Below are 16,271 nucleotides of genomic sequence, written 5' to 3'. Positions count from 1 at the left end.
CATTCACATCGGTCTAAATGAGGAATATTGGCCAAAACTTTATAGCCAATTAATTTGTATTTTTTTGGTGCTGCTTTCCTAAAATAATAATTGTCCACCTCACGATTCAGCTGTCGGAGATGTGAGCACTAAATGCATCAGGGCATTGCATGCATAGGCCTATAGGCTTAGGTGTCCACTGTATGGTATTAATAAAAAAAATATATAGCCTATATAATGGAAGAGAAGGTTAGGCCTAGCCCCAAAAAGATAGAGATATGCCCGGCAGGATGCTAGGACACCAACATGCATTTCTTTGAGTGATGGCTATAGAGATATAGACGTACAGAAGGAGGCTAATTCATTCATTTTCAATCAGAATATTTTGTATAAAGATAAGCGTTATAGTGTAAGATTATATGAGTAATTCTAATAGGCCTGAAACATTCTTGCTCATCTCAAGTTCAACTGTTGGAGTTGTTTGGAGCACCAGTGTACACTGCCTTCATTTAACTAGCCAAGTCAGTTAAGAACAAATTCATATTTACAATGATGACCTACCCCGGCCAAACCCTTACCCGGACGACACTGGGCCAATTGTGCGCCGCCCTATGGACATCCCAATCACGGTCAGTTGTGATACAGCTTGGAATCGAACCAGCATCTGTAGTGACTCCTCTAGCACTGAGATGCAGTGCCTTTGAATGCTGCACCACTCAGGAGCTAATTTAATTTGGCGAGAGAAAATGGCTCAACAGAATGAGACAAAACACTTCCAAACTGGTTTAAACCTTTTGAACAGGCTATATTGCAGCAATTTCCAACAAAGGCAGGTGCCTACCATACCCAACAAATTACAGAAATAGGATAAAGGCTAATTATCTTTATTTGACAACAGACCTACCTATAACCTATCTTAAACTAAATACAGAGCACACAATTAAAAAGACAGATCAAAGTTAATTTAGGCAATGAAAATGTCTCAAGAGTTAAACAAAACAGGTTTTGCATGTTTAAAGAACTGGTTTTGCATCTGTCTCTCATGGATCAAAGTGGAAGAGAGATTGACTTCCTCATTACTTGCTTTTGTAAGAGGTGTTGACAAGCTGAAGGTACTCAGGCACCCATGTATACCCCACAAGACATGCCACCAGAGGTCTCTTCACAGTCCCCAACTCCAGAACAGACTATGGGACGTGCACAGTACTACATAGAGCCATGACTACATGGAACTCTATGCCACATCAGGTAACTGATGCAAGCAGTAGAATCAGATTTAAAAAGCAGGTAAAAATACACCTTATGGAACAGCGAGGACTGTGAAATAACACAAACATACGCACTATACACACATGTACACATGGATTTTATGTTGTAGATATGTGGTAGTGGAGTATGGGCCTGAGTGAATTCTGTAAAGAATGTATTGCAATGTTTTTAAACGCTGTGTACTACTCCCTTCACAGAACAGCGCAAACTGTCTCTAACCAGAATAGAAAGAGGAGTGGGAGGCCCCGATGCACAACTGAGCAAGAGGACTGTTCCGACTCCGGGATGCTGGCCTTTTAGGCACAGTTCCTCTGTCCAATGTCTGTGTTCTTTTTCCCATCTTAATCTTTTATTTTTATTGGCCAGTCTGAGATATGGCTTTTTCTTTGCAACTCTGCCTAGAAGGCCAGCATCCCGGAGTTGCCTCTTCACTGTTGACGTTGAGACTGGTGTTTTGTGGGTACTATTTAATGAAGCTGCCAGTTGAGGACCTGTGAGGTGTCTGTTTCTCAAACTAGACACTCGAATGTACTTGTCCTCTTGCTCAGTTGTGCACCGAGGCCTCCCAGTCCTCTTTCTATTCTGGTTAGAGCCAGTTTACGCTGTTCTGTGAAGGGAGTAGTACACAGCGCTGTACGAGATCTTCAGTTTCTTGGCATTTTCTCGCATGGAATAGCCTTCATTTCTCAGAACAAGAATCGACTGACGAGCAGAAGAAAGTTATTTGTTTCTGGCCAATTTGAGCCTGTAATCGAACCCACAAATGCTGATGTTCCAGACACTCAACTAGTCTAAAGAAGGCCAGTTTTATTGCTTCTTTAATCAGAACAATAGTTTTCAGCTGTGCTAACATAATTGCAAAAGGGTTTTCTAATGGTCAATTAGCATTTTAAAATGATAAACTTGGATTAGCTAACACAACGTGCCATTGGAACACAGGGGTGATGGTTGCTGATAATGGGCCTCTGTACGTCTATGTAGATATTCTATAAAAAATCTGCCATTTCCAGCTACAATAGTAATTTACAACATTAACAATGTCTACACTGTATTTCTGATAAAATTTTAATGGGTAAAAAATGTGCTTTTCTTTCAAAAACAGACCCCAAACCCCAAGACCCCAAACTTTTGAACGGTAGTGTATATTACATTTCACTATAGGCATACTCTTTTTCATCTAACTTTTGTTTTACTTCAATGAAAAAGGACTCAATCTTCACAATCAACAGTAGCCTAGAGCAAGGCTCTTTGGTTGCTCTCTCTCCTCAGCAGCAGGCGCATTTGCACACAAGGTGTGAGAGAATGGGTCAGAACAGCGTCTCCTGGACAATCTGGCTTGCTGCAATTTTATTTTATTGGCTTTTTATTTTTTTGCAATTACCAGTTTTTGCATGGAATTACCAGCTGAGGTAAACCCTGGACCATTTTCTCATCAGAGTTGTGTTTCCATCAAATTCAAGAGTTTGTGTGGTAAATATGTAGTGCACATAAAAAATACCTTTTGAGGTTAAATTCGCAAGTACTGAATAAAAAATACAAGTTAAATGCGTTTCCATCGCATTTTCAACTCTAAGCATACTGATGGTTTTGTCACAGAAAATGTTGCATAGCTATAGCGAATATGAGCACTCTGGTATTGGCACGCGCGCTCTAGCCAACAGCTTGCAGATACAGTGCAGGTATATTGTAGCCTACTACATGATGAGATTATTATGGACAAAAGTGCTAGATTATTTTTATTTGTCAAATAGCAGCCAAGCATCGATCATCATGTCACCAGAATAAATCCCTTGATATTTATTGAAAGGAGCATGAAATAAGTTATGATGAAATAAGATGATGACTTTCACAGGGTGGTGAAAGTACACAGTGATGAGGTTCATCACCCTGCACTTTCACCACCCTGTGAAGCTCATCATAACTTATTTCATCTGTAGCCTAATAAACTGCATGCTTTCCTATGATGGGGTGACATTATTTTATTTTCCCCCGTTTTTCCCCCAATTTTGCCATATCCAATTACGATCTTGTCTCATCGCTGCAATTCCCGAACGGGCTCGGGAGATGCGAAGGTCGGGTCATGCATTCCTCTAAACATTACCCCAAAATCCGCGCTCCTTAACACCCGCCCGCTTAACCCTGAAGCCAGCCAACACAACACCATTCAACTGACAACCGAAGTCAACCTGCAGGCGCCCGGTCCGCCACAAGGAGTCGCTAGAGCGCGATGAGCCAAGTAAAGCCCCCCGGCCAAACCCTCCCCTAACCCGGACGACGCTGGGCCAATTGTGCGCCGCCCTATGGGACTCCCGGTTACGGCCGGTTGTGACACAGCCTGGGTCTGTAGTGACGCTTCAAGCACTGCGATGCAGAAATCTGGTTATTGTCAAACAATTTTGAGGATGCTGGAATTATATTTTGGAGGAATGCGCGCATGCCTACAGGAGACTTCTGAAGTAGCCTAATCAGATTAAAACAGTGTGACTGGTTGTGTTTATGCCACATATTATGGTAATTCCTTTTAAAAAGTTAAATGATAAATATTTTGACTGTATTGAAGCGTTAGGTTCTAGGTGTCAAAGGAATAGCTGCTCAGATTGGAGAGGAGGCAGAGCATGTGTTAAGCTTTCCTGAATAACTGGGCCTGCGGGGAGTATGTGGTCACATTATTATAGGATGACTTGGGAGAGTGATGATCTGCAACAGACAGCGCATTCAGTATCAGAAGTAAAAATACAGCTAGACTAGAGTGCTACTGTGCCTTTCTAGACCTTATAAACTGTCGAGAGTAGACCCACAACTGATCCAAATCGAATGAAACATTGAAATCACAGGGCTTTTGCGCCGTTATTCAAATTACATTTTCACTGCAGAATTTTGTACTCATTATTCATTGCAATTATTCATTGCATTGTGGTGTTGTAGGCTAGTCTATGTAGGATAATTGTATTGTCCCTAAACACGATCAATAAGGGAGATTTTTGAGCTGTGTGTCTCATATCGTCACTGTTCTTTCATGTGCAATGATGCACCTGGCCTCTCCGCTGCCTATCAGCTATTTGTTCTTGAGATTCAAATGAAAAATTGAGGCAGATTTGAATATTTTTATGTGAGGTATGATTACTAGTTAGCCTATTGCAGGTCTGGACAAACGATCCATCTACTACTATTTTCTTCGTAAATCTCACTCAGATATCATATTCAAAACATTTTTCTCTCTGCCCCATGGCAAAATTCATAGAATTGCAGTAAACTTTCTTTAAAACAAACATCTTCTCTACGCCACATGGCAAAATGTGTAGAATTAAATTAACTCTAAAACTTACATGTTTTCTCTCCGCTGTCAAGAGGGGGACTGCTAAAATGTTTTGCTCGCAACAACATTTAGTTTAGGGCCCTCAATAGGCTGATTGCATGACATACTGTATAAATCCACAGTAATGTGCATGGGATTACAAATGAGAGGGAAGTCAGTGTGGAGGTTTTGGTGAAATTGTGAATGGTTTCAAAGGCCTCATCTGGTGGTCACAACCATGAAGTAAAAGCCTTGAAGCTTTGTCATCCTCTTGGTGAAACTGTATTTACTTACGTCACGTGTATGTTTGCAGAGGCTATTTCAGGCGTCAGGATGACTTCCATAGGTTGGTGTAGATATGATCATAAAGTGGGGCATTGGATAGGACTCGAGTTTGTCCTACTTTTGTCAGTTTCTTTATTGAGTGACAACTAGGTGCTTTTGTCCTAACGGAAAATATTGTATACAATTTTTGTGCGGTGTGCAATCTGCTGAAACAGTAATAGAATCCAGAACATAAACATGATATTCATAGTGATCAGTGGCAGGTCTAATTTGTTTTCACTGGGGCACTCAACACTGATCTGTATTTATTAAAAACCCAGCGCTATTATTGCACTATTGCACTCCTCTGCACTATTATTATCATGCACACATTAATGTCCTCCTCAACGGATAAGCAGATGGAGTTGCCATGGCGACTTGGTGCCTGTCATTCTAATGTTGTGTCCTTGGTGGAGGAGAGTTTGTGTAACTTCGTTATTTTCCCAGAACACAGACAGACCACGGCCTGGCCAAAACAACCCACTCTGGGGATAGAGACTGTGTGATACAGATTATATATATTTTTTAAATGTGCACTGTCCGCTTGGCTTTTTTGGTTGGGTTGCCATGGAAACTACTGTAAGGATCCATCCCTAAATTATTGTGAAAGAGTGGCCGCGTGTCTTCTGAGACGTTTGTGATGTCCAGTTAACAATTCATACAGAGAGAGAGAGAGAGACCAAATAAAAGGGACATGTAAGCATTGTAGGGCATTTATCTAGCTACATTGCATCTTCCAATATTTGGTCATATTAGATATGAGTTTTTATTGTGTAAACCAGAGAAGTGGGCCTATAAAAACATTCCAAAGAGCACCGACATGTTTACATCATTTTCAATCAGATATTTATTGAAGTTACATTATAGGGTTCAGATGGAAAAAAAGACAGTGGCTTTTATGATGCTGTTTTGCAAACCACATTTGGCATTGAAAGGTTTTTAGGCTGCAATGTCCTGAATAACCTTGCTGCCCATTCTTTGGTTATGCCAGTGTATTTCTAAATGGTAAAACACAGTAAATCTCTGTCTGTCGTCATCTGCTATACAACTTAAACATACTTCTACTGCACGCCATGACTTTAGATACACCAGTATATAGACAAACCAAGCTGGATTAGATATCTCAACCATAACACCAGGCACAGTACTAACGATCACACTACAGTACCAACGATCACACAATGACACATTTATCGGTTCAGCTGGTCTTCCTTGCATTCTTCTTCTTTGGTGTCTGCTTCTTGGCAGTGGGCTCTGGCTGTTTTGGGTGCTCTGGCTGGACTGGTGCTTCTACTTGAGCTGGAACCTGTGCTGGTGCTTCTACCTGTGAGGGAGCCTGTACTGGTTCTTCTACTTGTGAGGGAGCAGGTACTGGTTCTTCTACCTGTGAGGGAGCCTGTGCTGGTACTTCTACCTGTGAGGGAACCTGTGCTGGTGCTTCTACCTGTGAGAGAGCCTGTGCTAGTGCTTCTACCTGTGAGGGAGCCTGTGCTGGTGCCTCTACTTGAGCTGGAGCCTTTTCTGGTGCTTCTACCTGTGAGGGAGCCTGTGGTAGTGCTTCTACCTGTGAGGGTGCCTGTGCTGGTGCTTCTACCTGTGAGGGAGCCTGTGCTGGTTCTTCTACCTGTGAGGGTGCCTGTGCTGGTGCTTCTACCTGTGAGGGAGCCTGTGCTGGTGCTTCTACCTGTGAGGGAGCCTGTGTTGGTACTTCTACCTGTGAGGGTGCCTGTGCTGGTGCTTCTACCTGTGAGGGAGCCTGTGCTGGTGCTATTATCTGTGAGGGAGCCTGTGCTGGTGCTTTTGCATGTGCTGGTTCATCTGCCTTTGCTGGTGCCTCTACCTGTACTTGTGCTGGGGCCTGTGTTGGTTCAGAGATGTTCTGGGCCTCAGCCGGTTCTGTAGACTCTGGCTCTTCCTCGCTGTCAGAGTCAGAGTCATCGTCATCATTGTCTCCTGTTGACGGGGCCAGTAGAGAGGCGGCGAACTCCGCCAGCCTGTTCTGCTCAGCTCTCAGACGGGACATCTCCTCTGTCATCTCTGGCTCCTCAACAATATCCATGAGGCTGTGGACTGGTTCAGGGGCCTGCTCCTGTGTCTCGTCCTTGGGTGTCCCCTCGGGGACGTTAGGGGTTTGACGGATGCCTTTGATCTTGGAGTACAGGATCTTCCTCTCGTCCTGGAGTGCTCGGCAGAGCCTCTCCAGCTTGTCAATCTTCACAACGAACATCTCATACTCATTCTCCTTCAGAGTCCTCTGTGGGAAAAGAGAGTGGAACAGAGAGTCAGGGACACTGTTGTTCATGCAGTTAAACTGGTGGCCGTCATTGTAAATAAGAATTTGTTTTTAACTGACTTGCCTAGTTAAATAAAGGTTAAATACATTTTTACAAATTAAATTAAATAAACTTGTTGTAGCTCATTTGAATAAAGGCTGACTCTTTTTGATGTGTTTCAGATAAGTAGTTACCTCTTCAATCATCTCAGAGAGAGCCTTGTTAGTGCTCTCAAATCTGGTCTTCCAAACATTTGACTCTTTGTCTAGTTTCTTCATCTTCTTTGTCATCTATGAAGCAAAATGTTTGTTGGGTTAAAACGTATCTGAAAAGAAATGTAACCTTCATCATTTTGAACATGTTTGATAGAAGCTTCTATCCCTCCAGAAAATAGTTGTTTTCTCATTTCAGGATTATGCTGACCTTATATCACCTCCGGGCACTTGGCCCTAAAAATACACGGTATATTTTAAGGAACAATGATTTTATTTTAAGGATGCCAAATACCTTCTCCATTTCATTTTTGAAGCTGGCATACACATCGTTGCTCTTAGACAACGTAGTCTGGAACTCTTCAAACTTCTGGGAGTACAGAACAAGCTGCAGAGAAACAGAGAAATTGATTTCAGGAGATTGCATGTTGACTTCACATGTAGCAATAATATGCATCTATTCACCCCGGGAACAATCAGATCTATGATTTTAACATTATTTCACACCAGAAACAAATGTTCTAAACTTTAGAGGGAGATGAGAAAGAGCTAGGGGGGTTCAGCAAACATTTGGTCATTCATGAGGGGGCTGACAATTTTTTTCCTCTGTGTATATTTTCCCTGACAAATAAGCACTTCCAATAAGGAATATTGTTGGTATGTCTGTCCAGCTAGAGTTAACAGGCTAATCTCTGGAGGCCCTCAGGGGAAAGCAGTATTGCAGACACAGTCAGTCTCCAATATTCAAACATGTCTCTGCTAGCCACCCTGTTGAGATCAACTGTCTTTATTTGGAAGCTACTGATTTGGCACAAAAGCAAAACAAATGACTTGACACACTTTATAAAAGAGGAAAGGCTTTTGATTGAATATGTTTTGTATTTCAGAAAAGCTCACTTAATACAGATCAGTTTCTGTCTGAAGGCTGATTCGGCCATTTCTTTGTGTGATCTAAATCTATGTCTGTTACTGGACAGAGAAATTAAGTTTGACATTCCCCGTCAATTAGATTGGAAATGTGACATGGCTTGGTACAAATATGTAATGAATCGTATGGGTACTGAAATGCAATATTGACTTAATTTATGTTTTCATATTACTTTGTCATTTGATTTAGTTGGGAGCCAGGCTAAGGTTTCTATTGAGAAAACCCAAGGCTTTACATAATGGCAAGGTTTCTCTGCAATTAATTATAACCATATGAACTGTCAGCGATAAATGCTTTTCCGCTGGATTCATAAATTATTTTTGTATGATTTATCATTTAACATAGTGTGTGTCAGCCCAACTAATTTCATTGTACAATTTGCTTGCACCCATACAATGATTGTACCACATCCAATAAACATAGCAATTGTAATTTGATCATCATTTTCAAATGGAATAATCAATGGTACTGGAGTATGCATGCAATGTTCCAACAGAAAAACAGTGCTACATTGTATTGATGCAATCATCACTTTTATCGACTCCATGTCACATTACTTGCAAAGCAAGAGTTTTTTTGTTTGTATTCCCATGATGCAGTGGGTCATCCTGCTGGTTCAGGGAGAGGAAGTTGCTCTTGTCTTGCCTGCTGCTATCATGGGAATTATGACTGCTCTCTTTGCTGGCTTAACCGTGTACAACAAATAAATGTAACAAAAAAATGTGTACAGTAGCTCAGCTAACAGGTGTTCCTTCCTTTCATATTAAGTGCTATGTACATTAAGCCATATAGTTATAAGAGAGGAGAAATACAATTTGGGATTACTCTCAAATGAGGGGGTCACTTTGCCAATGTTTGGGTTGATATTGAAGGGCTTTAGATCCCAATGGGCAAATACACAGAAATAGATTAGTTGTCTTTTAAAGGCCCAGTGCAGTCGAAAATCTGTTTCCCTGTGTTTTGTATCATATTCTACAACAGCTGATGAAACTAACACTGTAAAAGTGTGAAAATATGTTATCAGCGTTATTTCCTAATAGTTGCTGGTTGAAAATACAATCTACACAGGACCTTCTAATCAGCAGGTTTTGCATAGGTGGAGTTTTGGCTTGCCTGGTGACATCACCAGGTGGTTTAAGTTAATATAGACCAATAACAAAGAGAGTTCCAAAACTCTCCGCCAAAAACAGCTAGTTTTCAGATTACATATGCCTCCCACGCCCCACTCAGATCGCTCCCAAACAGTCTCAGCAAAATTATTGCTTGAGATTTTACAATTTTAATGGAAAGGTTTTACAGTAAGGTGTTAATTGTAACCGAAAAATTATTTGATATTGAGATAAAAATGTCTGCACTGGGCCTTTAAAACACATTGAGCAATCCAGAGGACCTTAATGGGACTGTGCTTGCCTTTGGTAGTACTTGGACCTGAAAGAAATGGTTTGAATAAGAGTGCTTGACACCATATTGGATATATTCACCTGAGCCTGCATGACTGTCTCCTGCTCTCTCAGAAGTTTAGCCTGTAGTTTCCACTCAGCTGCGTGTATCAGTAACTGGTTAAAAACAAAACACACGCAAAGCACAAATGTACCTTTTTCTTCAACTGCAACTCTTGCTCCTTCAATGTGTAGCATTTCTTTGTTTTGTCAATTGCCTCCCTAAGCAGCTAACAACAGAGACAGTGAATGGTTACAATATTGATTTGTGTGAGCATCATATGCACAGTAAGACTTATTGGTTGTATACTTGAAAGTAAACCAGAATTAAAATGTAAGGCAAATGATTCTCAACTATATTGACATTGCTTTACAGTACTTTGTGGGTAAGGTCAGTAAAAGTTGGTTAAAGTATAGTAACTCACGTATTCCTTCTCTCTCTTGTGCTTCTCATCAGCCTCCTGCAGCTGTGCGTTGGCTTGCTCCAGTTTGGCATCAGACAGTTTCTGCTGCATGTCGTGGTGCTTGAAGATCTTCTCCAAGCTCTGAGTGATAGACAAGGTGAGATTAGACACTTTGGTTTGAGAAGGGCCTCTGACATTCTGTACAGGTTATGACTCCATCAATTAGGATACATTTAACACTTTTTATCTAGCTAAAACCACCACCGCTACCCTATGTCTGTCTATGAGAAATGGTCATAAACATGTGCCTTGATAAGTAATTAAGACCATTGTTGTTTGCCTACAGCATTTCATTGGAAAGTTCAGACACTTTTTATGAAGCCTGTGAGAACAGACAAAATAGTGGGTGGAGAACCAATTAAAACCTGGGACTTACTGAATTACTATTTCACATTTATCGGGGGGGGGGGGGGGGGGCAAATGCAAACGCCTTAGTAAATGGTTTAAAGTATTGTCTTTATCTGGATTTTTATTATTATTATCATCAGGGCACACATTCTGATGAGAATACTGACCCAAGATTAGTTCAATTGGGGAAAATAATTGTTTCTATACATATTGTTTATTTCGCGCGTAAGACTAATCTATTTTCTTTACTATGGGAAATAGCCATATGCATAAACAGTGTGGCATAATCCACAAGTTTTCTGCCGAAAAGAGCAGAGTTAATTTATGTCCATCAGCATTTAGCCAACTATCAAAGGTCAACTTGTATCCATTTTATGTCATAATTGCTTGTTCATCATTGCAATGTGTGTATCTAATCACATAAGACACTTTAGATGTTATTTGGATATCAAATAATCATGTCTTTCTGACACTTAAGTGTGGTGTCAGGAAAACAACCTCTCACTCAACGTCAACAAAACAAAGGAGATGATCGTGGACTTCAGGAAACAGCAGAGGAAGCACCCCCCTATCCACATCGAAGGGACAGCAGTGGAGAAGGTGGAAAGTTCCTGAGCATACACATCACAGACAAACTGAAATGGTCCACCCACACAAACCTCAAGAGGCTGAAGAAATTTGGCAAACTACCTGTCCTCCATGACACCTACAGCACCTGATGTCACAGGAAGGTCAAAAAGATCAACAAGGACAACAACCACCCGAGTCATTGCCTGTTCACACCGCTATCATCCAGAAGGCTAGGTCAGTACAGGTGCATCAAAGCTGGGACTGAGAGATTGAAAAACAGCAATCGCTAACTCAGAGAGGCTGCTGCCTGCATTGAGACCCAGTCACTGGACACTTTAATAAATGGATCACTAGTCACTTTAAACAATTCCACTTTAAATAATGCCACTTTAATAATGTTTACATATCTTACATTACTCATATCACATGTATTTTATACCATCTATTGCACTATGCCTATGCACTTTTGCAGTATTGCACTTTGCCACTCGGCCATCGCTCATCTATATACTATATGTACATATTCTCATTCACCCCTTTAGATTTGTGTGTATTAGGTAGTTGTTGGGGAATTGTTAGATTACTTGTTAGATATCACTGCACCGTCGGAACTAGAAGCACAAGCATTTCGCTACACTCGTATTAACATCTGCTAACCATGTGTATGTAACCAATACAATTTGATTTGAAGTGTTTATACTGACTACAACCAGCAGATGGCACTCAAGACAAATTATTAGAAACTCCATAAGTAAAAAAACAAACAAATAAGAAATTGAAATCTTGTTATGTTTTACCACACCAGCTGCAGCTGTGTGTGGGCAGCAGAAGTGGTGCAACAGCCTCAGTGGCAACCAACTGCATGACAGATCCTGTTTTTCCTGCGTCACTTTAGGCTTGTCATTTTCCTGGTGTATTGTTGTGTGATTACATATGACATGCTATAGTGTTATTCAATGAGCACCCTTTGCTGGCTATATCTCTGACTGTTGATGTGCGTAGGGAGCAATAATACCTCTAAGTGTCTCTGAGTGTCTTTATTCAAAGATCTGACTCAATTCTTTTGTCACAGCATGACATGACGTACAAGTGTCTATTTCCTGTATAGACCTTTGTTCCTTTTGGGGACAGATGAATTATGATCAATAACAGCTTTGGTTATCAAATGTCTCCATGACTAGAGCCTGCATGCATGGTCTTAGTAGGCCAGGGATTTTATTTAACCTTTATTTAACTAGGCAAGACAGTTAAGAACAAATTCTTATTTACATTGACGGCCTAGGAACAGTGGGTTAACTGCCTTGTGTGCTCAGGGATTCGATCCAGCAACCTTTCGGTTACTGGCCCAACACTCTAACCACTAGGCTACCTGCCACCCCAATGAGGGTGTACAGACATACAGACATATAACAGTGAGGTTAAGGTTATGTATTCCTGATGTGTACCTCCTCTCTCTGCTCGTACTGGCTGATGATGTGTTTGAGTTTGTCTGCCAGGTTGGCATTCTCCAAACACAGCTTGTTGTTGCGGTTACTGTGCTGCTCGATCTGAGCCTGGATGTCTGTCAGTGTGCTCTGGAAGTGAGTGGTGATCTCCCTGCGCTTCTCCTCGTCCTCACGACAACGAGCTAGGGTCTCCTCCTGAGAGATTAAGGGAGGTAGAGAGAGGACAAGGAAGGGAGAGAGAAGGCGGGAGAGAGCGGGAGAGAGAGAGACATTCAGAAGCAGGGAGAGAGAGTGAGACATCTGGCATTTCGGGCAAATGCCAGATGGACTGGTCCATTTCTATCCCAGTGGGCCTGTCTAACTTGTTGTTGTTTTTGCTTAAAATGATAATTATCTGGCTAATAATGGCGGCCTCAAGGAAAATAATGGGCCAGTTTGGGTGCCTCAGGGAAAAGAATGGGCTGGTGTGTTAGAAATGCCATGGCCAATTTTTGGTCCCATACTGCGCATAGTATAGAGCACATACATGCTTACAGAAAAACCACCCAAAGAATTCCTTTAATACAAATTGAGGGTACGTCATGTTTAGGGTAACTTAGACCATATTGCTAATGATAATGGATCAGGAGCTATTGCTCCCACAGACATCCTGTTTGACTGTTTAGGCTTGTATTTTTTATTTATTTTTTATTTAACCTTTATTTAACCAGGTAGGCAAATTGAGAACACGTTCTCATTTACAATTGCGACCTGGCCAAGATAAAGCAAAGCAGTTCGACACATACAACAACACATAGTTACACATGGAGTAAAACAAACATATAGTCAATGATACAGTGAAAAAAAATAAGTCTATATACAATGTGAGCAAGTGAGGTGAGATAAGGGAGGTGAAGGCAAACAAATATATGTATAAATAAATAAAAATATAAAAAGGCCATGGTGGCGAAGTAAATACAACACAGCAAGTAAAATAAAAACTAAAAAACACTGGAATGGTTGGTTTGCAGTGGAAGAAAGCGCAAAGTAGAGACAGAAATAATGGGGTGCAAAGGAGCAAAATAAATAAATAAATACAGTAGGTAAAGAGGTAGTTGTTTGGGCTAAATTATAGATGGGCTATGTACAGGTGCAGTAATCTATGAGCTGCTCTGACAGCTGGTGCTTAAAGCTAGTGAGGGAGATAAGTGTTTCCAGTTTCAGAGATTTTTGTAGTTCGTTCCAGTCATTGGCAGCAGAGAACTGGAAGGAGAGGCAAATTTCTGATTTGCCTACTCTTTTTCCTTATCTCTCCTTATTTTCTTCATTAGCCACCCTAATTAATCAAGTCTGCAAACTTAAATGTAAAGGTCTGAAGGGGTAAATGGTTATTTATTTATTTCTCAATACCTTAAAACTTCTAGGGCTATGCGTCCCGTCAGCGGGACACCTGTCGACAGCTTCCGGTGAAATTGGAGGGCGCGCAATTCAAATAAATAATCATAAAAATTATGGATATTAAACATCTAGGTACATACAAGTGTCTTATATCAGTTAAAAGCTTAAATTATTGATAATCTAACCGCATTGTCCGATTTACAATAAGCTTTACAGCGAAAGCATGCCATGCCATTGTTTGAGGACGGCATCCCACATCAAAATATTTTTCAACCAGCACAGGCTTCGTAAAATCACAAATAGCGATTAAATATTCACTTCTATTCAATATTAATCCTTCTTTATATCCCAAAAAGTCAGTTTAGTTGGCACCATCGATTTGAGTAATCCACTCATTCAACATGCAGAGGAAGGAATCAAACAAGTCAAACTATGTTTTTATTTAATCCTCAGGTACCCTAAAATGTAATTAAACTATAATATTTCATACGGAAAGAAGTATGTTCAATAAAAAAGCAAAATTAGCAAGTGCCCGTCCTCTTCATCGCTCGCCACCAGACTGATTTCCAACTCTGACTCCCAGTACCAAAACTCTAAATTCTTCCTCGTTTGGGAAGAAACAAGCCTGAAACCTTGAACAAAGACTGTTGACATCTAGTGGAAGCCATAGGAATTGCAATCTGGGAGCTGGAATTGCATAGGACTCATAGCTTTCCATTGAAAGAGCATGGGCTCTCCTACCATATCATGTTATAGTCTCATACATTATTTTAACATTTCTACAAACTTTAGAGGGTTTTCTATCCAATGGTACCAATTATATGCACATCCTGGCTTCTGGGCCTGAGTAACAGGCAGTTTACTTTGGGCATGTCAGTCAGACAGGAAGTGGAGAAAAATAGATCCTAGCCTGAAGAAGTTTTAAGACCAAAAAAATATGTTGCTTAAGAGATTTCATAGGTATGCTGCAATACTGTAAAGGCATCAGCATGCTTCAGTTCGGCTGGTGCCTAGCCAAACTCGGCTAGCCAAACCGAACAAGTGTGCTTGCATACTCCCTTAAAAAACCCTCGCTTGAAAAATAAGAAAAAAGCGGCAATAGTACTGTTTGTGTCACGTTCCTGACCTATTTCTGTTAGTTTGTTGTATGTGTTAGTTGGTCAGGACGTGAGTTTGGGTGGGCATTCTATGTTGTCTGTTTCTATGTTGGTTTAAGGGTTGCCTGGTATGGCTCTCAATTAGAGGCAGGTGTTTGGCGTTCCTCTAATTGAGAGTCATATTTAGGTAGGTTGTTTCACAGTGTTCGTTGTGGGTGGTTGTCTCCTGTGTCAGTGTTTGTCGCACCATACGGGACTGTTCGGTTTGTGTTGTACATCGTCATTTTTATGTGTAGGCTATTTTCCCTGTTCGTGCGTTCTCGTGTTTAATGTAAGTTTGTCGTTCAGGTCTGTCTACTCCGTTTGTTGTTTTGTTAGTTTATAGTGAAGTTCGTGTTTTCGTCTTGTCTTTAATAAATATTATGTGTTCACAACCCGCTGCGCCTTGGTTCCCTCAATACTCCTCCTTTTCGGTTGAAGAGGAGGAGGACCACCGTTACAGAACCACCCACCAAATAACCAGAACCAAGCAGCGGTGTAAACGGAGTAAGGGACAGCGCAAGAAGGAGGAATGGACTTGGGACGATGTATTGGACGGTAAAGGTTGCTACACATGGGAGGAGATCCTGGCTGGAAGGGATCGCCTCCCATGGGAACAGCTGGAGGCACTGAGGAGAGCAGAGGCAACCGGAGAAGGGAACCGGAGTTATGAGGGGACGAGTCTAGCACGGAAGCCCGAAAAGCCCGTGAGTACCACCCAAAAATTTATTGGGGGGGGCTAAGAGGTAGTGGGCCAAGGGCAGGTAGGAGACCTGCACCCACTTACCAGGCTAACCGTGGAGAGCGGGAGTACGGGCAGACACCGTGTTACGCAGTAGAGCGCACGGTGTCTCCTGTATGTGTGCATAGCCCGGTGCGGGTTATTCCACCTCCCCGCACTGGTAGGGCTAGATTGGGCATTGAGCCAGGTGTCATGAGGCCGGCTCAACGCGTCTGGTCTCCAGTGCGTCTCCTCGGGCCGGCATACATGGCACCTGCCTTACGCATGGTTTCCCCGGTTCGCCTACATAGCCCGGTGCGGGTTATTCCACCTCCCCGCACTGGTCGGGCGACCGGGAGCATTCAACCAGGTAAGGTTGGGCAGGCTCAATGCTCAAGAGAGCCAGTACGCTTGCACGGTCCGGTATTTCCGGCGCTACCTCCCCGCCCCAGCCCAGTACCACCTGTTCCTCCTCCACGCACTTTTCCTAT

General features: G+C 41.8%; 1 protein-coding gene across 2 annotated transcripts in view; it reads right to left on the bottom strand.

Moving 5' to 3' along the window:
• Positions 1-5,696: 5,696 nt before the first annotated feature.
• LOC139582943 (beta-taxilin-like) overlaps positions 5,697-16,271 on the bottom strand; it is a 30,664-nt gene continuing 20,089 nt past the window's right edge. Inside the window, exons 5-10 of one of the 2 annotated variants that reach the window (XM_071413455.1) lie at positions 12,547-12,741; positions 10,145-10,264; positions 9,875-9,949; positions 7,648-7,740; positions 7,335-7,430; positions 5,697-7,121 (exon numbers count right to left, since the gene is read on the bottom strand). In XM_071413455.1, coding sequence (XP_071269556.1) covers positions 6,066-7,121; positions 7,335-7,430; positions 7,648-7,740; positions 9,875-9,949; positions 10,145-10,264; positions 12,547-12,741 — 1,635 coding nt within the window. In that variant the 3' untranslated portion in view covers positions 5,697-6,065. Of the gene's footprint in view, positions 7,122-7,334; positions 7,431-7,647; positions 7,741-9,761; positions 9,837-9,874; positions 9,950-10,144; positions 10,265-12,546; positions 12,742-16,271 lie in introns of both variants that reach the window. The other variant, XM_071413456.1, reaches the window with a different exon arrangement.

The sequence above is a fragment of the Salvelinus alpinus genome, chromosome 8 (genome assembly GCF_045679555.1).
Source record: "Salvelinus alpinus chromosome 8, SLU_Salpinus.1, whole genome shotgun sequence".
Lineage (NCBI taxonomy): Eukaryota > Metazoa > Chordata > Actinopteri > Salmoniformes > Salmonidae > Salvelinus > Salvelinus alpinus.
The sequence above is the reverse complement of the archived record's forward strand: the minus strand, read 5'-3'. Positions and strand labels throughout refer to the sequence as shown.